This window comes from Dicentrarchus labrax, unplaced genomic scaffold (assembly GCF_905237075.1).
Source record: "Dicentrarchus labrax unplaced genomic scaffold, dlabrax2021, whole genome shotgun sequence".
Taxonomy (NCBI): domain Eukaryota; kingdom Metazoa; phylum Chordata; class Actinopteri; family Moronidae; genus Dicentrarchus; species Dicentrarchus labrax.
This window is the reverse complement of record NW_026136715.1, coordinates 22,457,481-22,483,267: the sequence shown is the minus strand read 5'-3', so window position 1 is coordinate 22,483,267 and position 25,787 is coordinate 22,457,481. Positions and strand designations below refer to the sequence as shown.

General features: G+C 40.7%; 1 protein-coding gene across 5 annotated transcripts in view; it reads left to right on the top strand.

The window, feature by feature from the left end:
• mib2 (MIB E3 ubiquitin protein ligase 2) overlaps positions 1–23,729 on the top strand; it is a 44,041-nt gene extending 20,312 nt beyond the window's left edge. For 4 of the 5 annotated variants that reach the window (XM_051424724.1, XM_051424722.1, XM_051424725.1 and 1 more), the window contains exons 4-19: positions 1,808–1,914; positions 3,327–3,521; positions 3,724–3,866; positions 4,279–4,386; positions 4,508–4,612; positions 5,401–5,563; positions 6,248–6,381; positions 8,565–8,713; positions 9,280–9,436; positions 10,629–10,783; positions 16,739–16,865; positions 17,000–17,260; positions 19,645–19,823; positions 19,981–20,168; positions 20,450–20,515; positions 20,879–23,729. In XM_051424724.1, the coding sequence (XP_051280684.1) occupies positions 1,808–1,914; positions 3,327–3,521; positions 3,724–3,866; positions 4,279–4,386; positions 4,508–4,612; positions 5,401–5,563; positions 6,248–6,381; positions 8,565–8,713; positions 9,280–9,436; positions 10,629–10,783; positions 16,739–16,865; positions 17,000–17,260; positions 19,645–19,823; positions 19,981–20,168; positions 20,450–20,515; positions 20,879–21,120 (2,479 nt within the window). In that variant the 3' untranslated portion in view covers positions 21,121–23,729. The remainder of the gene's footprint in view (positions 1–1,807; positions 1,915–3,326; positions 3,522–3,723; positions 3,867–4,278; positions 4,387–4,507; positions 4,613–5,400; positions 5,564–6,247; positions 6,382–8,564; positions 8,714–9,279; positions 9,437–10,628; positions 10,784–16,738; positions 16,866–16,999; positions 17,261–19,644; positions 19,824–19,980; positions 20,169–20,449; positions 20,516–20,878) is intronic. The other variant, XM_051424723.1, reaches the window with a different exon arrangement.
• The last annotated feature ends 2,058 nt before the right edge of the window (positions 23,730–25,787 follow it).

Below are 25,787 nucleotides of genomic sequence, written 5' to 3'. Positions count from 1 at the left end.
ATACTATGAGTTCAGGAAGTCTGTTGTTACAACCACCATTGTTTTCGTTAGCCTTATCACAGTTGTACCATTTATATCCCAAATTCCTTGAAAAGCTCTAAAAACACACCAGCACCAGCAATTCAATTCATTGAAGCAATGTAGAAAAATGTGTTTGTACCAAGCCCATGTACTGTATTTCTGTTTGTATCTCCATTATATAATTGAATACAGACATTATGCATGCTAGCACCTACGTGCTCTATGCTTTGTCCTGAGGTGGCCTGCTTTCTGATAACTCTGCTGTCCAGGGATTAGGCTCAGAGCTTTGTACTCAGATACACACCGTTCTCAGCACAGACTAAGAACCAACACAGTCCCGCACTGAGATTTACTGTCAGTTGGCTCTGAGAGCCAAATGTACTGCTGTTTCCTGCCGTTGCACCCAGGAACCTAACAAATCTGGCCAGTGATGGGGGATGAAGTTAGCCAATGCTAACTTTAAGCAAAACCTCAGCGCTCGAGAGACATGTGGGAGCAGCAAAGCCTCTATGAGGCTCCCTGAGGACGACATCTCTCACAAGGCTCTTTTTCTTTTGATCTCACTGGATTTTATATGACTTTGAGCCTATCCAAAAAGCTGTTTGGTTTAAATGGAAGCTGGGGTTTGATCTCGTCAAGAAAGTATGGGAATAGGCAGCTCCTTTGCACCAAGATCTGATCAAATCTTTACCATAAGGTATGTCAGATATGACTGTCTTACCTCAGTGTCTGAATCTGTATTTGCAGTTGAGGTTGTTGGTCAGTGTTAGATTTATGATTGTTGACACTGATTGTTGGCAACTATCCATTGGTTTCCTCAATGTGTTCTTTGAGTTTAACATTCCTAGAATACTATCAGAACAAACTCCTTGTTTTACAGTAAGAAAGGTATCCTGCTTATCTCTTGACCACTTATGGAAGATTGTCAATAGAATAGACAGCAAACTAATGTGAAGTCATTTGTTAGGCGGTGGAGCTGGGAAGTCATCGACGATGGTTATCATTAAATTGTGCGTGTGGTTTTTAGAGGCTGTCATGTTGAGCATGTGGTGACATGAAGCAGATATTACTGTGCTAATAAAAGAGGAAAAGAGGAAGACAGATGGAAATAATTCTTTAAAAGGTTTTGCAGGTATTTTGGAGGTAGGGAATGTATTCATCATGTTAGGATACACGTTACTTATTTTGGCAAGAATTGTAAATGTAAACAAAGATTGTGTACATGAAAAAAAGTTATTTTTAGTCTTTTAGTTGTCAGGACATCACAGGAGCCTGGTTTATTCTCAACTCAGTGTACAATAAGCACTATCTTTAATACATGAATAGGTTCTGCATGTCAGTCATATATAGCCTGTAAGTTTCACAGGATCAGTCTGTTGAATTCCGTTCTGTCCGTCTGTTAATGGACTTTTTGTCCGTCATTTATTGGGATTTTGCATGACAGCAGAATTTTGTTGTTCAGATTTATGAGTAATATAACAAATGTATGTGGGTTGTGCAGCGCATATAACCCATTGTCCATTGATCATCAAGGATGTTTTTGTACTTTATAAGCTTCAGTCAATCAGTAACATGGCTGACAAATGTTTAATAATTGGCATATCTAATCACGACCAATGTATATTGTAGTAATAATGTAAAAATGTACATTATTGGATTTATAGTCAAGACAGGAAATTTGTACTTTGTTTAGTTTGGGGTTTTGTTTCAAGGATATCCTAGAAACATTGTCTTAGATGGTCCATAAAGCAGTTTGTTCAGCTGTGTCTCCATGCTCTTATCACAGAGTGAGCTTGGCACCGAGGCAGAACCTCCCACGGATCATCCTCAAAGGAATCTTCCAGGGGGTTAAAGTGGTTCGTGGACCTGACTGGGACTGGGGCAATCAAGACGGTGAGTACTGTGTATGTGTGTGTGAGTGTGAGGTGGGGGTTGTTCCTAACCACTAGCTTGTTGCTGCAAACTCAGCAGGCCCTCTACCTTCTTGAGCATGGAGCTGTACCTCTTCAAAGTGTTTCACCATCCACAACCCATAATAACGCTCTAACCCCACGTCTCATTAACCCGCGAAATGTCGTGTTAGTATGTGTCTGCGTGCACTTATATTGCCAGTGAGTCATCTGAGTCTGTTCCACAGATGTGCCCGTCAGTGTGTGTCTGTGTGTGTCTGTGTGTGTCAACATCCTTGTTCAGTAAAATTGATGTTCTTTGTTTTTCTTTTTCCAACCTTGTGTAGTGGCATAAACCGAGAAGCCCCTTCACTTAAAGTGTAGTCTATGTTGCAGGTGTGAGAAGGTAGATTATTGTGCTATGAATTGTGTTATCGTTATTCTATGAATATCTGCAGTTTTACGTTATGTGACAAACTACGAGTCTACACTGTTGCTGTTTCTAAAAAATGGGTTCCCTTTCAAATACAAACAGCCTGCACTGGTTGCTGTTCGAAATACTTTAAATAGTAATTGAAAGCAATCTTTCACATCAGTGGGCTAAATTAGAGCCCTCGACTGTTCCCTTTAGGGAAAGAGGGAATGCTAACATGTCTTTATATTTCCTGGTCTGGGGTCATCGTTGTCTCTGAGAATAGCAACGCTCTCTTTTCTGGGCTAGAGCGAATGAGTCAAAATGTCCTTTTGGTGCCTTTGAAATCAGCGCCCTGGGGTTTGGTTAAGTCACTCATCAGGCTTAAATGGTGTAAGTGCATACAGGATTCTCTGAGCATGCTTAGAAACCCCGAGCTCGCCATGAAGTCTTAACGGGTCACTGGTTTAGTTGGTGTGGGTAGGCGGTGAGGCGGCTTGATGACTTTATTGGCTTAACAAGGGTTTTCTTACATCATAAAACCTGATGTATAGATGTAAAACCATCTTATGACACAGCTTGTGGAAATGTTGTATTGTTTAACGTTGATTTTTTTATGTATTTGAATCAAGAAGGGGGATTGTGTTTTGTCATGACTTTGATTCCGGAAGAAAACATTAAGGAGTGAGCTGGCTTGAGGAAATGGAAGTGAATGACTTTGACACTTGGAAGCTTGTGTCCCTACAGAGAAAATGTTTCTCACACACCCCTGTGTCTGTCATCTCATTAGTCTCATATGTTTACATTGTGCTTGTCAAATTCTTCTTTGGATGATTACATGTGTACTCTGTTGTTCACACAGTTTTCTCCTGATAAAAACTTCTTTGTCTAATGACATTTCTTTCTTCAATGAGCTGATTTTTCTTTCACTGCCTTTGTCTCTCCCCCTTCTCCCACACACTTATGCATTATTGTTTCTTTCATATTTGTGTGCATTTACGTAGGCGGGGAGGGTAAGGTTGGGAAGGTAGTGGACATTCGTGGCTGGGACACAGAGTCTGGTCGCAGCGTGGCCAGTGTCACCTGGTCAAATGGCACCACCAATGTCTACCGAATGGGACACAAGGGCAAGGTAGACCTCAAATACGTGTCTGATGGCCAAGGAGGATTTTATTACAAAGACCATCTACCAAAATTAGGTAAGTCGGGCAGTTTCAAAGTATGCATTCCTTAAACTCTTAAGTTATTATTTCTCAGTTATTTAAGAGTAAAGCAATATATTTTTATCTATAGGTTCGGTGGTACTTTTGCATGGCATTTTTAAACATTACAGTGATGTAAATATGACATGCTTACCTCAAACCTCTTAAGTTAATTGTTGATCCCACACCGTTTATCCAGGAGAGCACGCCGAGCTGCAGCGCCAGGAGAGTGCTGACGGCCACTCCTTCCAGCAGGGCGACAAGGTCAAGTGTCTCTTGGAGGTGGACATCCTGCGACAGATGCAAGAGGGCCACGGAGGGTGGAACCCCAAAATGGCAGAGGTAAAAAGTCTATAAATCATACAATTCTAAACATATTAACAATAGACAGCTTTACATAACCCCCTGTTGAATTCTTCTATAATGTAGAAGTACAAAGTGAAATTCCCTTGTTTTTGTTTGAAGTTGAAACTAACACTTTACTAGTACAGGTCCATTTACCACTTTGTACTTTGTCTAAAACATAAAGAGTACACACTATGCGCAAACATTGCCCCGCAGTCAAAACACACATGCCTCTTGAACCTGGCATACAGAATATTTATATAAGCATCTCAGATGTATGCTGGCGTGCAACAAAGTGAAAGGAAACCGAGGCATCCAACTCTCTAATCACAGCTGCTAAAGGGAGCATTTTAGGTCGCAGCCATGCAGAGTGAGACCCAGGGTGAAACAGCCTATTTGTGTTTTGCAGTACATTTGCCGGATCGGGACTGTTCATAGAATCACTGACCGAGGAGATGTCAGAGTCCAGTACAGCAACAACATCCGCTGGACTTTCCATCCTGGGGCCCTCACCAAGGTACTGAGTTACAGAGGAGAGCCGGAGAATCTTATCTTATCAGAACTTCAGTTTAGTTTGCTTCTCAGTATTTTTCTTAGAACTCAACCCATTTGTTAACGCTGTTCGTCTTTCTTTCCAGGTGAACACTTTTGGAGTTGGCGAACTAGTTAGAGTACTGGAGGACATGGAGAGTGTGAAGAGACTGCAGGCTGGCCATGGAGAGTGGACAGACAGCATGGCTCCTGTATGCTCATTTAGCCTGATAATACGAACTCTTCATGGTATTTTAGCATTGGTTATAAAGGCTGAATTCATGCCATACTGTGGCAGAGGTTTACTCGAGTCACGTGGCATGGACGAGTCATGAATCTTTAGGCTAGGGTCATGATGACTTTAGAGTTGACTTTAGAGTTGACTTTAGAGAATTTACTTGTAACTGGACTTTGATTATTACCTCAGTGACACATGACTTAACGTGGACATTAACCTTTTGAAACAAACAAATCTGTCTGTGCAATATAACATTTTATATTTTCATCTGAGGCTTTTTCTTTTTGGGGATTTTAAATCCATAGTTAGCTTGACTCTGGATTGCTTTATCTGCATGTGTGACTTGATTTAGGGTTTTATATATAAGACTTTTGAAAGTTTTGCCTTTTGGAACAATGACTGGCTCTCATCTCTGTATTCTGGTACATTCAGGTTACTCCCTGTTTGCGTGCATGATGTTAAGTGTGTCACTTGCTAAAGTAAAGCCTTTATTTGGCAGACATCCCTCTTAAGAGTGACCTACTTCCTAAAAATTAGGTGTACATCAGGAAGTAATCAAGTTTAAAGCTGTTTCCTCGAATGTGGCCTCGTTATTTACCTAGAAAGCCACAGAAATTGGTCCTGCAAATACCATGAATAGTTCCTGGTTGATTAGTTTTTCCACTCTTTATTTCTTAATGTGTCTCGGTCAATCTTCTCCCTTGTTCTTTAACCCTCCAAAAGTCCATGCCGCATCCACCTTATTTACCATTTGTTTCCTAGGTGCTTGGCCAGGTCGGGAAGGTGTTGAAAGTATATGCGGACGGTGACCTACGGGTGGCCTTCGGAGTGCAGACTTGGACATTCAACCCAGCGTGCCTCTCGGCCCAGCCTGTGGAGGTGGACGCCAACCTCATGACAGCCGAGAACCCCAACGAATCTGGAAGTAAGGCCTCTGCCGGGACGAGGGGGCTTCATCTCTAACACTTCAGCTCCAGCTTTACCTTCTGCGTGCATTCTTTCATCCTCCCCTCTGCCCTCATTCCAGCTCTGTCTCTGCCGAGCATGCATTCACATACAGGCTGCAACTGTGGCATTTACAGCCACAGTCAGAGCCATTCCCTTGTCTTGTGTTTTTTCAGCATGTTGTGTACCGGGTGTCATTTCTTGAAATTCTCTTCTCTATAGCATGTCAAAGTCCTGCATGTTGACATCGAGAGGCTTTGGCAGCGCAGCAGGCATTTGTCATAATGTCAGGGGTTCTCAGCAGTCTCGTAATCATGACTAAATCTACTCTGTGCATGCGTTCACTTCAGTGGATGGGAGGTTGACAACAGAGTGATATGTGTGTATGTCTGTGTTTGTGAATGTGTGGTCAGATTGCACTGCATGGAGGGACATTTTGACTCATTCCTGTGGTTTTGCATTGAGCCCAGCTTTGACAAACCCATTAACCAGTGTGTCTTTGTGGTGCGACTGGCCCTCTGGAAAGCTTTCCGACACCACTAATCATGCTGTTCACATTAGAATGATGAAGCTAAATTAATCCTTTTGTCTCTCTTGTCCCCATTTTCACAACCTTTTCCCTCTCTCTTCCTCCCCCTCTCCATCTGGTTATGTCTCTGTTCAGGTACTGTCATCTCCGTGTTGGAGAAGCTCCTGTCTCAGTCCACAGAGCAGGACAATCCCAGCCGGCTGGTCATTGAGGCAGCACACGGCAGTGCCAGCAAAGTGCGGGAGTTGGTGCAGAAGTATCCTGACAAGGTTAGTGCAGCACTCCTTCTCTTTGCTGCAGTCCACTGCCCGTTCCAAGAGCTCTTTCTATCGGGACACCAAGACTGGGGGTGGGGAATTTAAGGGCCAGAATGACTTAGTGAGCCAGATAAGACAAGGGAAATATTATACACCCAATTGACCAATGTGTTATATATTGCATGTTAGGAATGAACATCAGGAAGATTAGCTGATTGCCTTGGCATTAGGTAATGGGATCCTTTTAAATAAAAAATTAACACTGGCATTTGCCAGTTTGTCCATTGAAGCTAAAGACTGACTCCCAGTATCTTTTAAAATTATCGACTCTGTGTTATTCTGCTAAAACCCAGAAGCAAAACATGGGGCAGAGCATTTTTCTTTTCACTTTTTGTTGTAGTCAACATGGTTTGGAAAAAGATAAAATATTTTTCCAGACAATATGTCACTCTTTTAGCTCTTGGGGACTCCAGTGCCTCCCATATTAAAAGATCTACACCCACAGAAAGAGTCAACCACCTTTCACCTTTTTTTCTAAACATGTATTTGTTCATTTATAATGATGAAGAGATAGAAATGTGGAACGTATTGGATATGACAAGGAAAACTATGTCTGTTAATAAATTATGAAATTGATTGTCTTCATTTAATTGGCTTGATGTTTTTGGTCAAGACACTCTAAGACTGATTATTGAAATCAACAGAAGGAGAGATGGGAGAACAAGAGAGTGATCAGTGACTGAACCCACTTAACTATGTCAGTTTAGGAAAACTTAACTACTACATAAAGAGGTATAATATAATAATATATATTCTATAAAAGAAGCCTTTTTCCTGGTTAACTAAAGTTATATTTTATGTCTCACAAGATTTAAGTTTGAGAATTAATATGTTCTTAAATGACATCAAATGTGACACATCTAGCATTAATTATTACTGCTGTAACATATGTCAGAGACAGCATTCAAACACCAAACTTAAGTAAGACGATCACATACAAGCAAATCCAGTACATGAACTTATGCTTTTCACATCACAAATAGGTTTTCTGAGGCTTAAGGCAGATTTTGGTAGATCTCGGATGGAAACAATTCTGGATTCTCTGTTGCTTGAATTTATGGCTGAGGCCTGCAACCAAGAAATGCTTTTGAAGCTGACTCTTAATGGAAAAGGGATCATCCAAAAAAGAGGTGGTCTGCATGTGTTTTCAGATATTGTCCTTCTCTGCCTCACACTAACATCCTATGGGGTACTCTTAATGGGGAGAGTGTAAGAGGTGAAGAGGTTAAAGGTCTGGCTCAAGGATGAACAGGAGAAGCAAGCATCCTTTTCTTGTACCTGACATTTTATTTTAGCAGTAATCATCATGCGCTACAGGGAGATATTGACACACCAAAACAAAGATATTTGTTGCAGTGATAATTGTTCCAACTGAGAAGGAAAAAAATTAACTCTGACATTTGTAATCAATCACCTGTAATCCAAACTGGTGTTGTAGCAAAAACAAAAATAATGTAGAACATAAAAGCATCAAAAGGTTGGCAACACTGTAAATTAATAACAGCTGAGATGTATGATCCAATGAATGTCACCAGTATAAATAAAATATTCTGACATCATTTTTTTCTATCCCTGAGTTTTAGCACGAACAGAATAAGCATTGAGAAAAACAAGACAACAAGATTTTCCATTTATAGATTTAACACTTAAAAGTAAAAAAAAAAGTAACTGTACCTGTAATTTGCTAGGTCAAAAAAGTTGATTTGATGTGAAGTTACTGTTTATGGTAATGCTGCTTTCCAAATCATAAATGATGCTGTAGCCCCCAAAATGTCTGATACTGTAAGTTCTAAAAAAACAAATAATGTGTGCAGGTAATTATCAAAATTAGCTGTAATTTTATAGTAATATAATATAGCACATTTCCTAGCCTTTTCTAGATAATTAGTGAGAAAAGTAATAACTTGTTGCACAATTAAATCAAAGTAATTTTAAAGTACTTATTTAGTTATGTTCGTGACAACATTTCTACTCAGTGACGACTACACCGCTAATTAGGATTATGTATCAAGTGTATGACAAACGTGGTTGTTGTTCAGGCTCAGATTATTTCCAGCCAGCTCTGTATAGCTCTGTTAGTGTCCGGTACAACACCGCCTCTGATGAACATTCGATCACGTTTGTGTTCCTGGCAGGTGGATATAAAGAACCAGGGAAAGACTGCGCTGCAGGTCGCCGCTCACCAAGGCCACATGGAGGTTGTGAAGGCCCTGCTGCAAGCCAACGGCTCCATCGAGGTTAAGGATGAAGACGGAGACACAGCATTGCACTACACTGCCTTCGGGTGAGGACACGCACACAGTTTTTCTGCACACATACACACCTTTGAGTGTAGAAAAAGTGCAAAGGTAACACACACAATGATGGAGTTCACAACGGGATGCAGCTCTGCTCTTTGTTTTTATTTTGGAAAACTGACAGATGTACAGTAGAGCTTCTGTCTGTCTCTTTCTTGTAATGTGATGATAATCCAATCAAAGAAGTGACGTCTAATCAGCCAGCCACATATCATCCTCTCACCACATTAACACATGCTCAGCATGTCAGCATTTAGAAGATCTCTTCAGGAATTCCTACTTGTTGAAAATAACTTTGTTTTACTGCTTTTCTGCAGCAGGGGTAGTCCATGCAAACAAAAGGATGATATTTGTGCAACTTAACATGCAACTTTTGAGCTTTGTGTAGCTTCCAGTAGTTTTCAGAATATGAATTTGAGTTTTTATTTACTAGTTTGAATTAACTTAATTGAAAACACTGCTCGGTCAGGTTGAATCACTCAGTGGAAACAGATGACAGTGAGGAATAATCTGTGCATGTGTCTTTTTCTTTTTATGGCGTCTTCCACTTTAGTAATCAGGCAGAGATTGCACGGCTGCTGTTGAGCAAGGGGGCAAATGTCAACCTTCTGAACAACTCCATGTGCACAGCGCTCCACATTGCCGTCAACAAGGGCTTCACCGACGTGGTGCGAGTGCTGACCGAACATTCGGCTGATGTCAATCTCCAGGTGAGAGATCGCTAGAATGCTTAATACCGCAGACTGGCCTTTGATTAAAATGTGTTGCCCCAGTGAGGATTCTGGTGTGTTTTTCAACCCTTAAATATTATTCAACTACATTAACTGGTCTTGATTGATTCTGCACTGTGCCATAAAGTATAAACAAGTGAATATAGCTCTATGCTAGTGTAATAGAGTGTACCACTGGCTTTGTAAATATGAAATGATTAGCCAGTTGCTAACGTGTGTGTCATGTGTGACAATGCACACATAGAACAAAAATGCTATTAAATATCTGCACAAACTGTAAAATTGTACTGCTTGTGCAGCATAATCCATGTTTCAGGGATCTGTTCATATTCCTATTTGGTCCCATATGTGTTTTTTTTTTTTATGTTTCTATGTAAACAAACCCTTATCATTCCTTTATCTGGCACTGTGACTGGTAAGGAGGGATTGTAGAGTGAGCTCATGACTTAGCAAGTAGCCAATGACTGCGGGTCGACCACTGAGTGAGCGTCTGGGTAGCCAGTAAGTGGCAGTCTCACTCATTTGCCATACACATGTCGTCAGCAACTCACACAATGCCTTTTCAAGCTGTTGTAAACACACAAATTCAAACATTTATGGTATTTGACTGTGACTCTGCTTCACTTCAGCCCTCAGCCTCATTAAGGCAATTTAATGACTCTTTTAGGGCATTTTCCAGAGTGGCTAACATGCCTGCAACCAGGCCCAGAATTCACTAACAGCATATTTTTTCTGCTTGAGTAGAGTGGCTACTCAGCTAAAAACATGGAGTAGGAACCCAGAGTTTTTTTTTTTGTTTGTACCACATACAATCAAAATGTACTGCAGCATCTATCACACCACTTATATAGACCCAAAATGAGTATACATCGTCTAGATATCAGGATTACAACAAATTCTAGTGAATTAAATCATGTCATGGCTGCAGATTAAGTTTTGTATTATATAGAATATGTATTGTATTGGAAAACAACGTTTCATTCCCTGGTCTCCTCTACTAAGACACTGTCCTTCACACTACTTACACCAAACACATTGTTAACGGCATTTTACATTTTGCTGTGTCACGTCCCAACACGCCTCAAGAAAAGGCCCAAAAACCTGCACAACTGGTTTAGTTCCAATATATGCAACAGCCTCACTCAATGTGCCACTTTTCTCCCTCACTCAGGACTCATATGGGGATACGCCGCTGCATGACGCCATTGCTAAAGATTTCCGCAATATCATCGAGATCCTGGTCTTGGTGCCCAACATTGACTTCACCCAACAGAACCACCGAGGCTTCAACCTGCTGCACTATGCTGCCCTCAAAGGAAACAAACTGTGAGTAGAGATCATATCTAAAAAATTCTGCTAGTATGTTTTAAAGCTTCAACGCTGTCATATCATAACAAGTGTTTACCTGTTTGCCCGGGTACTAATATAGCCTTGTACTTGCCATTGAGTTTGAACATTTCACATGTGGCTAACCATAACTTAATAATGGTTAATAATGACAATAATTGTAAATCATAGCCAAAGTAAGGAAAAATCAGCACTAGTTTGGAGCAGTCTAATTTTAATTTAATTGTGGAGTATTCAATCAGACAATCATGATCATAAGTGTTATTGTGTTATCAAAAATATTTTTAATCACACAAATCTGGACAGTCTCCTGTAATGTGAGCTTGTTAGGTCCCCAGCATGTGTGCACCAAATAAATCCAGCTGCTCATCAGGAATGTGTGTCTCTAGGATGAGAAAGATCCAGTCTGAGTGTCATGTGTGTTCTTTTCAGGCTGCTCAGTTTAAATGCATGTATCTGATGTGAGCTTTGGAAATTGTGTGTGTGTGTGTGTGTGTGTGTGTGTGTGTGTGTGTGTGTGTGTGTGTGCGTGTGCGCGTGTGTGTGCGTGTGCGTGTGTGCGCATGTGTGTGCGCGTGTGTGTGAATCTCTCCTGTGGGTTCAAATGAGGACTCAAAGGTCAACTCTCAACACTATCCGTTACAGATAGAGCTCATCTCCCACACAGCTTCTGCTACTGTCAGCATGCTGGCAGTCAATATCAGGCAAAAATGCAACAACATTTACTTCTGCACACTGTTTCCCTGCACATTGACTTGTCCTCCAAAAACTACATTTAGTTTAGTGAGTCATTTTCAGCAATGCAGAGCATGGGATTCATGAGTGGTCAAAAATTCAAAAAATCCCAAAAATCCAAACAAACTGTGTACCAGATTTTTTTTTTCCCAGGAAAGACTTATCCTACACAGCTTTCATGACTTGGCTGTAGGTTGTATCACAGTGCTTATTGAGAGAGAGAGAGAGAGAGAGAGAGAGAGAGAGAGAAAAAACACTTTGATTTTCATGAAAATATCAAAGTTAATTCCCCCCAAATTGCCCCATATATTGTATTCCTCCCAGTGACACCAATAGGGAGCTGGTGAAAGATCAGCTCAGCCATTTTAGTCTACACCGAAGTGCTTGAGGCCAAACATCAAGGCTGCCTCGCTGACACCTGTCACAAAGGCTCCATTGTCTTATGACTGTGTTGGTTTTAGGCTGGTTGACACTAGAGGTGCTTAATCACAAGCTGAGCCGTGACAGCACACTGACCAGGCAGACAGAGATGCAATGCCTAACTGGATGTTCTCACAATGATATGGTTTCATCCCTCAAACACAACCCTTTATTTTTGGTGTGCCAGTGTCCTCCTCTGTCCATGTTGCATCACACCAGCTCCCACACACCAGGAATAGCCTGGAAATGTAGAGAGAACGCACCACAGTGAATTATTCCTTTCTTTTAGAAGTTACCATAGTTCTCTGTAGTACTCTACTGTGAATTTATTTTAATATGTTATTATTGATAAATCTAAATGTAATGTGTTAGTGCCTTACAAATGAGATCATTTGTACTTTTTTTTTATCCCACGACCAACATTTACAGTTGTGCAGTTTTTCCTTATAGTGTTTACATTGTAAACCATCAAACCGTCTTCAAACATCGCTATAGATGCAGCCAGTGTTGAGTTGATCTGTAATATAATATTAGTACAAGGGATTCATTACAGTAAAATGCTTAAAAAAAAACCTTAACATGTGATTTATTTGCATTATTTATACATCAGATCGTATTTTTATTTCAGTGAAAATTTGAACAATTAGAAAATCTGAGTCGTTTCCAGAGCAGTCAAAGTTGTGTAACACATCCGAGTAAGAAAGTTCGCTTTCCTAAGATCAAGAAAATATCATTGTTTACACCTGTTTTGAAAAATGAATGAGTGTCCTCACAAGTCTAAGTACCTTCTTAGAGTTGATATTTTCACAGTTCGCCAAGTCTGCCTGACCATGCTGAGGTTCCTGTGTCTTTGCTCCAGAGCTTTTATAAGACCTCATATGAACTTTCCTTCCCATATTATAACAAAACCATGTAATGGAAAACTTGTCCATGACTCTTTTTAAAGCAGTGCCATGAAGGAAAGGAAGCAAGAATGAAAAACACCAGCATCACCAGAAATTTCCTCCCCGAAGTGATGCCACTTCATTCAAAGATTCACTTTTTATGATTTTTAAAGTGCATTTGATGGTTAATATCTTGGAAATGTATATTCCAAAGAGTAGAAGCTCTGATACTGTCATTAGTGAAGATTTTCAGGCTGTGAGTAGATCACCATAGCTTGGTCCAGTCCAGTCTGTCCAGTACTAAACCAGTCAGAAAATAGCATAAGTCAATCAGTTTTTATCATTGAAGGAAAGCTTTGAAGCACTAAAGTCTGACCTCCTAACCACACCTCCTAGTGACCCAGTCCTAGCTCATAATGTATGAATCTTTTTGAAAGTATTAGTGTAATCTCGGGACAGCCATGTACTAGAGTGCAATATGTGGACAAATGTCAACTGAGCAGGGGAAAATAATACAGTCTGCGAGCAGTAACTGCAAGTGAGAGAGGAAAAAGAACGCGGGTGGAGGCCGCAGCAGACAGTCCTTTTAATAAATGTCCGATCTGTTCTGGCAAGTGTCATATGTGCAGTGCTGGGAGTTTAGGCTGCAGTTCCCAGCATTCATTTAGCCTGACATCAGCCGCTGCGCCAGAAGTAGAGACGCGGGATTTACAGTGTTCAAGATTAGCTCGGTTCAGCAGTTCATTCATATATCACCAGCAGGCCTATGCTACATTGATACAGTCCAGGTGTGTATGTTTTCCTAGTTTATTTTGACTTTAGTACAAATTGTAATATACAGTTTGAGTGTGCGCAGGCATTAGATTGAGGGTAAACACATCTCATCACAGTGTATCTCCTGTTTAAGATGAGATTAATCATTGTGGATTGTGTAAATTCAAAATTTGTTGGCGTTTATAATTGTGGAATTGAATTACTATGCTATTTGATGTTCATCCACCTTTTATTTACAACTAACAAAGTATGATCTGTAACTCTGCCTGAGATTTTCCCCCTATTCAGCTGATTATTGTCATCAGCAAGTAAAGATCATCAATAAAAGTCGATTTTTAGTTGTCGGTTACTGTAAGCAGATGTGGTCCTCTGTTGTTTCTTTTCTTTAGTTTTTTTGTGACAGAAAGATGAGAATGTTTTGTTTATTAGAGTATTTATTTATTGTGAGGAAATGGAAAAAGAGGGCTAGAGGCCAAGTTCACAAACAGTCCTGGGAAAGAAAAGAAACAAGGCAAGCGGCCAGATTCCTTCTGGGGTTTTCAGCTTGACAGAGGGGGCAAATGGATGTACAGGATGGTCTGTTTACTGTATTTATTGAAAAGAGAGAATACTTGGCTTGATTTCTTCCCTCGTTCCTGTAATCTTACCTCCTCCAAACTTCTTTGTTTTGTCCTCATTTTCACCAGATCCCCAGCAGTTTCTTCTATTCTTCCAATCCCTTCTATTCCTATTTACTCCTGTCCGTCTGGAGTTACCTTGTGCCTTTTTACAGTACAGTGTAAACTGTCACTGACACAGAGATTTTGCAGCATACACACTCTCATACCTAATTATGCATGAAATCCTTTATTTCCATTTCCCGGTCGCATCATAATATAATCGTCATGATACATTTCTTCTGCTTTTATCAAGCTTTGATCAAGCAGCCGGTCACAAACAAGCATGATGCAAACTCCCAAAAATAACCAGGTGATGACTTTAGCCTCCAGAAAAGTCACTACCACTGTGCCTTCTAGCTGATGCCCTCTTGCTGTTGTGTGTGAAGGCATGTTTGTACAAAACTGCCCCAAAACGTCAGCCCATGTCTGAATATTCATGAACACACAGGAGTAACGATAATGGAAGTAATGCAGAGAAACGAGGCATAAAGGGTACAAAGGTGACACAACTCACACGGCTTTGTCCGCCTCAGATCTGCAAGGGTGAGCTTTTAGCTAACGAAGGCGCTCTGGAGACCACTCAAAAGCAGGAGCGATATTTCCCTCTATCAATACCATCACCACACACACACACACACACACACACACACACACACACACACACACACACATACACACACCCCGACGGAGCTGCATTGCAGGTACCAGTGACCTCCAGCAGTCTCCCCAACAGCCTTCATGTACATGTAACAAAGCAGCATGCACTCTCAGCTGTCCACACCCGCAGTAATGCATTTAAAATGTATCAGCAATCTGCTGCTAGTGACCCTGTAAACATTGTAATTTGTTAGTTATCATAATTAAAGCTGCATTAAAACTGATGCAAAAATAATTGTTTTTCTCATGTTCCCTTAACAGCACTGGGATCATTTATACAGTGTTATTCAGGAATGATAACACTGTTTAGATGCATTATTCAAGAGAGATTTTGTTGTTAGGTTGGTATGGTTGTAGACTGACTAAAGTCAAGCTTCAGGAAGGATCACAAATGAGCTGTTTTGATTGTGTTTTTGTTTTGTTAGATAGGGAAGGGCCAGGTGTTAAATGTTAACAACTTCAGCCATTGGTATGTAACAATGTCTTTAGTAAAGAAAGCAGGATTTGTGTTGGAGGGTTTTTAGAAGGTAGAGAGGTTTTATTTGTATTGTTTTATAACTTAAAATAATAGGTGGCCAGTACATCATCATAATAATAATAATAATAATAATAATAATAATAATAATAATAATAATAACATATCCTCCCCAATGTGTATTGTAAGCATATCTAAAGGTTTGGTCAAACCTTGTGCAGGGGAGTCAAGAGAACACAAATCATTCAGTAGACACACATGCATATTATATACTGTACATAGCACAAATGCATTCCGACTGTAGGTAAATGAAATGGAAATAAATAAAACTAAAAATCTTAACTACTTTTAGTTGCTGGAAGAAGGATAGTTCCAAATTGGTGCTATGGAGCTGCTAAGTAGAGAGACTTTTTATACAAATACCATTATGAAAAAATTCTCTTAACAAGGTAAAATGTATTTTTAAATAAATTTTTACATGCATGTCCTAGTTCTAAAGTTTGCTTAAAGTCTGATACCTCACATACTCTGTGTGGACATTGTTTTCTCTCTGCGATTGGTGGCTGGATTGAAGTAGCTTGGGTTGTATTTTTGGATGGATGTCACATTTATTGGTTTCTTTAAATTTCTTTTCTGTATGCTAGTTACTTAAGAAGCTGTCTGACACCAGCATCATTTTTCAACATCAGCAACACCAGTGTTTCCAAACAGGGAAATCCAGCAGAGCTAACATTAAAATTAGCCTGACATCCATAGAAAGGTTGGGTCATGTCGCACCAAAGTCCCCACGGTGGCACCCCAGCTTCCTGGGTGCTCACTGAGGCTGTCAGCTTCAATTTCACACGTCAAATACTGAATATGATGGAAAGGTATAATGATGATAGTCCTCTACTGTTATTTAAGGCTTTGTGTAGGTGAGTAGTAACGAAACATCAGGAGGTCAGGTGGCTATATCGAGTGAGAAGTGGCTGCCTGTTGTGCCTCAGTGTTTTCCTGTTAGATCTGCTTGTTAGCAGCTCTACAACAGCTGCGTCTTTGTCCAAGCTCAGGATAATGTGAGCTTCATATTCTGAGAGGTTTATGCTTTGTGTGTGTTGTTTTAGATGAACTGTGTCTGACCAGGTTCGTGTGCGTAATACACTGGCCAATACAACCAATACCTGAATGCTTTTTAATACTACACGTAGTTCACGTAGCAACATTCACCAGCCTGCAAAAGTGAGAGATGGTAAAAAGCTCTGGGGCAGCTTATAACGGATCTTAATTTAAGCCACGAGGAGTGTTGTGCACTCTGCCTAATTGAGTCTTGTGTTGTTTGTCCTGGTGGCAGGGCTACAGAGAAGATCCTGGCCCGAGCGCGGCAGCTTGTGGACGTTAAGAAGGAGGACGGCTTCTCCGCGCTGCATCTGGCCGCTCTCAATAACCACCGCGATGTCGCAGAAATCCTCATCAAGGAGGTGAGCTAAAGACATCAGTTGTCATATGTCTTTTCTTTGGAGTCGAGTATGCGCGTGCCTTTTTTTTTTATACATCTAAATAATAATAAATAAAACATTTTTAAATGTTTGTTTCCCTTCCTCCTCTTCCACAGGGACGCTGTGACATCAACATCCGCAACAACCGGAACCAGACGCCGCTGCAGCTGGCGGTGACACAGGGCCACACTGACCTGGTGCAGCTGCTGGTGGCCGAAGGCGCTGACGTCAACATGGAGGACGAGGACGGTGACACTGCAATGCATGTGGCCCTCCTCCGCCCGCAGCTGGCCAATGTTATGCTCAGCCCCGCCGTAGGAACCAGCAGCACCGAGGAGAGCAGCGAGGGTTGCTCCTCCACAACGCTCTACTGCAGGGTGAGAGCCCGCGGGGAGGGAGGTGGCATGTTGTCGGCTTATTACTTATTTTACAATTTCCTGGCCTATGGGAAATCAGACAATATGCCACAGCAAATCAAATTGATTTAATTTGTTCAAACAAGATTCTTAACTGATATTATTCTGTGGTTATTGACATTACTCACACTTGTTGAGTGATTCATGACAACAGAATTCTGGGTATTGTTGGGACTGAATGAGCTGAAGAGAGACAACTCAGCGTTCAAAAGATGTGAGCACAAGCAGATCTAACAGCTAAATGAAGTCTGGCAAGAGTGTAAATAAAGACTGAAGAGGTGGTTACTAAAGAGACAAGCCACAATAAATAAAGGACTAAAGGAAGACTACGTGAAACATTCAAAGAGGAGTAAATATAGGCTGAATGAGGGGTAAATAGACACTAAATGAAAAAAGGTGGGGAAAAGGATTAATGTAGTCTTAAGGAGGTAAAAATAGACGGGGTAAATAAAGACTTGAGGGATAAGAACAGACTTAATATTGAAGCAGGGAGGGAACGGTAAACAATAACAGAGGGAAGGAATGTAAAGGTGTTTGTTTATAGTCTGAGGGGTTAATCTGGTTGGCTTTTCCAGGCGAATGAAGGGATGAAAGATACAAGGACAGGGTTAACTGAGGAGAAAGAACTTTGTAGTATTGTGTAAACGGGCCAAAAGAGGAGAAAGTAATCAGATAGAGTGCACTAAAGTGGAACTATACGAAAGTTAAAACAGTTTGTCATGTTTCTGGAGGAAACCTAAATAAAAATAAAAAGGTATTGTACATCTTAATAACCACATGGATTTAAGCAATTAAGTCCCATCATTTAGGATTTACTTACTTAGAAATGAAGATGACCTCGTCCCTGACTCTAATCTCACATTCTCTCTTGCTTTAAGAGAAAGTGCTGGCAAGAGACTGAGAGCGATGGTGTAATGAGGGGGGAGAGGAAGTGCTGAACGGTTGAGAAGTGAAGAGGGCCCACTTAGTGCAGCAATATAGTTTTGGCAAAGACAGAGTTCTAGTTAAGATGTCTGTGATACATTTAGGAGTATGGTGTAAACACACCATGTCATCTTTCCCCAGAGGATGCCTTGAACTTGGATAGGACCACACTCCATTAATCCAGTGAATCTTAAAGAAGCTGTGTGGTATTATTAATGGTCAGAGGCACAGAAATGACTAACTGAATGCTCAGGCCTCCCTTCAGTATGTCTAACCTTAATGTGACATTTGGACATTTTGAAATTTTTCTGTATAGTCATGTTGTGGGGGAAAGATCCCATGTATCCCCACTGTAGTCAACGAAAACGACCTATGGCAATGTTAATATTCATTATGGCGAGCAAGGATAATGCTACTGCTAACAGAGAGACAGTTGTATGAAAGTGAAGGAAGCATGTGGTTATTCAGTTCAGTAACATGAAACTAGCATTGATTGTTTTTTCTCTGGCACTTGGAGCCAGCGCAACAAGCTGTAAACACAACACAGACTTATCACTTTATAAAGTTATGGTGAATGTGTGGGCAAATAGCACGCATAATATTTGGAGTTGTGTTTCAGGTGACATGGCAGTCCAATATTCCCCCTCGGTTTAGCTCCATTTTTGTTTCCACCAAATCCTGACAGATCTATTCATCTATTCGTACATCTCATGATGGTTAAGTTGTGGGTCACAGCTGGGTGGTAATTCTCTGTGGATTCATTACTACAAGCAAAATCATTACATAACTTTATGCATAGCAGTCAGCACCGAGTATTAATTAAAACATATTGATGAGACGGCTTTAAACCTGCCGAGGGGTTTGTTGGTAACTGAATCCACCAGAAGTCACTGCTTCTTTTTCTAATCTCGTTCACGCTTTTAAAAGAACCATTGACTCTCAAGAAATTAATATTGCTCATTAAGAGACCTTGACTCTGTGCTTTGTGCAGCACTTTTTATATGAGCACTTAGATTGCTGGTACATCAGTTGGTGTTGATATCATTGCGCTGATGAAGAACGTCCTTTCCAGTCTACATGACCGCAAACACTGCAGCTCCACTCAACATCCTGGGCACCTGCCAAGTCAACACACACACACACACACACACATAAACACACACATGAAGGTGGCTAGACTTAAGTGCTCAGGGCTGTTTTGGCCACTGTCAGCAGATGAGTTATTGGCCAAGTTCTTCAGTGCTTATTAGATTTTAGTTTATGTGTCAGCCTTAGTGGATTGCACTGGTTATTCTTCAATTACCTTTTCGTTGCTCACAATTAGCTACATCCTTTACTAAGTTTTCAAAGTTTGTAGAATTCCTCAAAATTGGGTTTGTTTTAATTCCAACTTCTTCTCCCTTCACCATGTGTATCCACAGCTGAATGCTTCAGGTCTTCTGGGGAATACCGAGCTGAGTGTTGGCGCAGCTATTGCTTGTTTTCTAGCGCAGGAGGGGGCTGACATCAACTACGCCAACCACAAGGGCAAGAGTCCCCTGGACCTGGTCGCAGACGGTACCATGCTGCAGCTCATCAAGAGCTTCTCTGAGAAACACAGGTACATGTCTGTAAAGGCAGTGCTATAATCCATGCCTTTCGATAACATCACAACATGGGTTTAAGGCCATGTTTAAAGCTGCCAATAGTTGAATACTACTATGAATTTAAAATGTGTTGAAAAGGGTGGTAAAAAATGAACTTCTGCGTTGTTACAGGTTGCAGCGTCTGCAGGCCATCACGTGTGGACAGGGCCTGAGCAGCCTGCGGCGGGTCCACACTACACCCAACACTATGACCAACCTGGTTCTTCCCACACCGCCGGGACCCAGCGAATGCCTCATCTGCTCCGAGCTGGCTCTTCTGGTTCTCTTCTGCCCCTGCCAGCACAGTGTGGCCTGTGAAGGTGGGTGGAGGCTAGAGTTAGTGGAAGGGAGACTGACTGCTCATGGTTATATTTGTTAAAATGATATCACAAGGCTGGCTTTTAATATTGTTGAATTCTACCAGAACAGAACTTTAGTGAGCTTTTGTCATGATGTCCTCCAGATATGGCCAATCTCTGAATGTACTGGCCTTTTTATGTTTCAAAAATCTCTTCTATTTTTATTTATACTGTTTGTGCATTTTTTGTCAAATAATGTTCTCTTCTGTATCTCCATACTGACCTTGTCCTTGTCTAAACAGAGTGCGCCCATCGGATGAAGAAATGCATCAAATGCCAAGTCACGATCACCAAGAAAATTAGACAAGGTAAGAAGAATCCTCTTGTTCTTGTTATGTGGGCTGCTTTAATAGGACGAGTATATATATATAATATTCATGTTTAGGACAAAAATATGCCTTTGTCCAGTGTGTATTAAATTCAAATGATGAGTGAGTCTTGAGGCGTCATAGATTGAAGTACTGTGTCGAGGACAGGCTTCCGGTGAGACATTGTGAGTCATGCTATATCCATCAGTTGCTACAGTATAGAGAAAGAGCAGAACAGACAGCAGACAGTTCATAAATGTGACTAATATCAGTATGTAACCTACAGTTATTGTCGGAAGCCTCTGAATTCAGTTCTTCAGTGCTTTAACATCCTTCATGTTGATGACCCCCTTCCCTCCACAGACCAAACTGAAGTGGACTGCAGCCCCGGCACAGAGAACTCGGAGCAGCACAACCTGCTGGAGCAGCTGCAGTCTCGCTACCGCCAGATGGAGGAGCGAATCACCTGCCCCATCTGCATCGACAACCACATCAAGCTGGTCTTCCAGTGCGGACACGCCTCCTGCATCGACTGCAGCGCCGCGCTCAAGACCTGCCCAATCTGTCGGCAGACCATCCGCGAGCGGATCCAGTTATTCGTCTGAGCTTCTCCTGTCCTCTCAGCATCTTAACGACCCAAAGAGGATGTTGGAGGGGGCTGGAGAGAAGTGGGGGTCGGAGGGGGCAGCTGTTACCTTTTTTTTAAGACCCAGTGACCTAATATCTGCCTGTCGCACCCTCCTGCTCACCCTGCCCCCCCCTCCCTGTGATCAAATACTCACTCAGCCCATAGGTTGCTTTACTAGAAGACGCTGTGTTACATCGCTGAGAGTCCACTGTTTGTTACATTTTGAGTAGTTTCCCTCTTGAGCGGGGAACATGTTCATATCTTAATTTTCAGCGTCAGAACTGATGTTCCGCCGAGCCCGACGGGAAGCAGACAAGGTGAAGTTGCGCGGTGGTGCTGCCACTTTGAATACTCTGATTGGTAATCTGGGAGAAAAAGGTCCCCACCTCTTCTTGTCCTCACTCCCACCCAGCCTGCACCTCCTGTGATCTGTCCTATCTTTGCTGCTTTCAGTGGATGTCTGTTACCCATCATCCTTTCTGGCTGTCTGGCCTCCTCTGTTTACAAGGCTGCGCAGAGTCAGTCCCCGTCTTCTCGCCCCTCAGCCTGTCCTGTGAATTATGTTTGCTCTCATTTGTACCAATCTCTTAATAATCAGTGTTAGTCTCTGCAGAGGGAGTTGGTATAACTAAAGGCTCTCTATATAGTCCCCAACCACTCGCCTGTATGCAAGGGGAAATACACACTATATATGCATGGATATATGCATATTGTAAAGCTGAAAATGACTGTGTTGTCATGGGTGATTTGTTGTCGTTGTTGTTTTATTTCTCTCTGGTTACATTTGTGGTTTTTAATGTACCGATAAGTACAGATTTTTATTTATGTGTGAAAGGTGGTATTACTTAGTAATGTCCTTTTTTCATTTGGTGTTTGCTTGGCAAAAATGTTTTTATTTCTACTGAAATTCACCCCAAGCCTATGTCCTCTACTCAGGGTATCAAATCATTAAAGCACTTGTGATATCCATAACAGGTTAAAGAACCCCCCCTACACACACCCACCCACCCATCATTAAAGAGCTACAGTGTATTGGATCGTTTTAGTGGAGGGTCACTGAAAGAAAAGGTCATTAATAACCAGTCAGAAAGTTGCGCATAGTGACTCAAAATTGCAGAAAGAAACACTCTATTCACTTTATTAACCTTCAAAATGTCATTCTCATTAGTGAAATGAATGTTTGCAGAAGAGTTTTTGCAACAAAACTAACATTTTCCTCCACAAATCGCAACAACAACAAAAAAAAAGTCCTAAAAACATCCCAGAAGCTTTATCTCTGTGTGGCCAGAAAGCATTGTGTCGGTCTGCCTGTTTGTGTCTAAAGACCACAATCTGTCTGTCATATGACCGCTGTAGAGACCCCAACGAGCGCCGGGTTCACAGTTTAAAGGAGGGCACTCGTGTTTGTTAGTTATCCACCAGATGTATTGTAAGATATAGAATCAGAAGGGCAAAAACATGACATTGTTGCGTTGCACCTCTCGTTCCACGTCGTTCCCAGTCGAGTCACGTCAGAAGAAAAACTCCCCTTTCTCCTCTGGAGTTCTGGATTGTACATTGTCTTCATCCTTTCTAATGTGTTGGTGTGTTTTCTTGAAGGGCTTATGCATATGAGAAAAAAAAATCGTATCTATTTTAATCTTTATTTAATTGTTATTTTCTATAACAGACTTCCTTAGACAGGAGGGGTATTTTGTCTTCATTAGATCCCAAATTTTGGGAGAGCCAATGTTAAGATGTACATTTGAATGTCGGGGGGGGTGAAAAAATGTATCCGGTCTCACTCTGCCTTTTTTATGTGTAAAGAAAAAAAAGATGTAAGCGAAAGCTGGCGAGACTGAGACGTGTTTACCACGAGGTTTACTTTGAGGAAAGAACTTTTACATCAGTGCCAAATCGCATGAGGATGTGCATGGGCATGCACGCCCGAATTTATCTAGGCGCACTACGCTAAACCCCTCCGAGCTCAAGTGAGGGTTCAATTATTCCAGCAGTGTAAAGTAAACTAAAAGCAAACTTTAATATTTTATTTAGTTCAAAATCAGAAGTATTATCTCAGCACACTCAGTTACTGGTGTTAGAAGTTGAGCTAATGGTGTTAGCCTCCTAACTTTAGCTGTAGTGCTCTGAACCTCCTCATGTTCTCAGTGGTGCAACACTCACTTTGAAAATATTATCAGTCCCATATTGTTTGGCGCTTTTTACAAGTATATATATTTATATTTTGTGAGACATTATCAATCAAGGGACATGTTTCTTACAGAAATTTTGAGATTTTAAGGATTGTCCATTGGTGTTCTGATGAGTTGATGGGTTTACAGGCAAAGGCAATAATGTTTTAGAAAAATGGGGAAGATGTGTTAGTTCTTTCTTTTTCTCCCCCTTAAGGAGGTGGCTGTGAGGGCGGGAAACAATTTATGTATAAAAACACAATTAAAGCAGCAAATGTTACTATTGGTGTTTGTACAGTTCAGCTCTTGGAGTTCTGATGTTGGCCTTACTGTCCATTCCTCCTCTGTTGATGTTTTTTCAGTTGTATTCTGTACAAAAATATTTTGCAATAAATATGGAACTGTTTTCTAAGGACTTGGTGTAGAGATTTTTGTTGTTGTATTCATTTTTGTTCTCCAGTGAAACTGCCTGCTAAGTGTAGCCCCACTGTGTGATACTGTGCTAACCCGTCATATAATACAGTGCTTTACTTTATATCATTGTCCACAACCCTATAACATTTTTATGACATTCAGCAGGAATCAGTGTTTCATTGAAACCCACAAAATAAAATATGTGTTAATGTTGAAATATAGGACTCTCAATGTATGTGTCAATTATGTTTTTATTTGAGCACTTAAGCACTTAAACAGCCAGTTATAGTATCTTATGTATGTCCCTGTGAGTATCTTTGAACTGAAAAATGTTTTTGACTTTTATTTTATTGGACAGAACAGTAGCATTGGAAAGTTTTAGTCACCATTATTAACATTCACATTATTAATAGTGTTTCTCAGAACTGAGTTGTTATCTCCAGTGTCAACCCACCTACATGAAGATGATCAACAGGGAGGGGAGGCTGTTGTTTTATTTTTTTCTTCCACCAAGTGTCCTTAGAGGAGCGCCCAGTCCTGTTGTGTCCTGTAAAGTAAACAAAGTAGCAGCACATAGCTATAAAGTGCAGTGAAGAATCCTGTAATAACTGTACATTTGCCTCATTGATTCATACATACACACACAACACTGCACCTTTAAGTTTTTATAAAATCCATCTGTTTTAGTCAAACTTTCCCTGACTCCAGTTTGGGAGAAAAGACTAAATATACCCTTGCTTAACTGACTGGAGCAACAAAATGAACATTTAAAGATTCAAGAAATGTTAAAAATATTTTTTAACATTTCTTAAATCTTAAATGTTCCTCTTTCACATCCCCACTTGAGGTTGTCCTCTGTTGAGATAAACAGTTGGCGAGCAGGTTGTGTTGCTGTAACCCATTTAGGCTGGTTGGTGTCGGTGCAGCGTCTCCAGTTAAATGCTGCTGTGTGCCACTTCTTACTCCTAATTGTCTTATGGCTCAGATGGCTTTGGCATATGACTCAGCGCTTTAGCAGTGACGTCCTCTCTGAGGACAGGATGACAGCTTTGAACACTGGGAATACCCACAACAGAGTTCTTGTTTTTTCTTACATATTTACAAAGCTAAAAAGAAATGAATGTAAAAAACTTTTTTAAATATGAGTGTCCTGTCATGGTCACATGGAAATCTTAGTATAAGGAGAAGTGTTGGAGAAATTGGATTAGATTGTCCCGTACATGCAGATGTATTACACTTAAGGTGTGACACTTTAAGGCAGATAAAGTGGATGATTCTCCAGAAGAAGATCTATACTCTACAATAAGGAAATGCCTTTGAAAAACTATTGCAGTTATAAGCATGAGTCAACATGTTTCCTTGAAAGATGACATTTCAGAACTGAAATTACAATCGACTTATCTCAGATCAGTATGGAATAAAATTGTTCTGTAGTATATGTACAATATGAATGTAACTTTATACCTTTGACAAATATACTCACAATTTACACCCTAATACTCATCCAATATGTATATAAGGAGAGTCTCCTGTTTCTGTATTTATAGTCAAATAAGTATCATTACAGTTTAAATATTCATATATAATATGTAATCCTGATTTCCAGATGTTGATATCAGTTCTTTCTGCGTTGTATATATTTTTACTGTTTTTCTTTATCTCCATGTGATGAAATGAGACTACTGACTTTAGATAAGTGCTCATCTATTTCTGTTGTAACGGACAGCAAGAGGACATCATAACACACAATAATAATAATGCAATCTCACACCACAAATAGTTGACCCGGCTAACCTCTGACACAGACAAAAGAAAAACACAACTCCTCTCTAAGCTTTGCAGAAGTAGTGTTTGAAGGTAAGGATGGCCCTTGTATTGTGTCCACCTCATGTGTGTCAGAGTAGCAGAGCTGTGTGGACAGGATGTGATGAGAGCACCCTCTAGTGGTACATGTAAAATCAAAGTAATAAACATTGTTTCCTGTTGTGTAATCTCACTGATTACAATCTAACTGACCAATAGTTAAAACCAGCAAACCACATTCTGCCAGAAAATACAC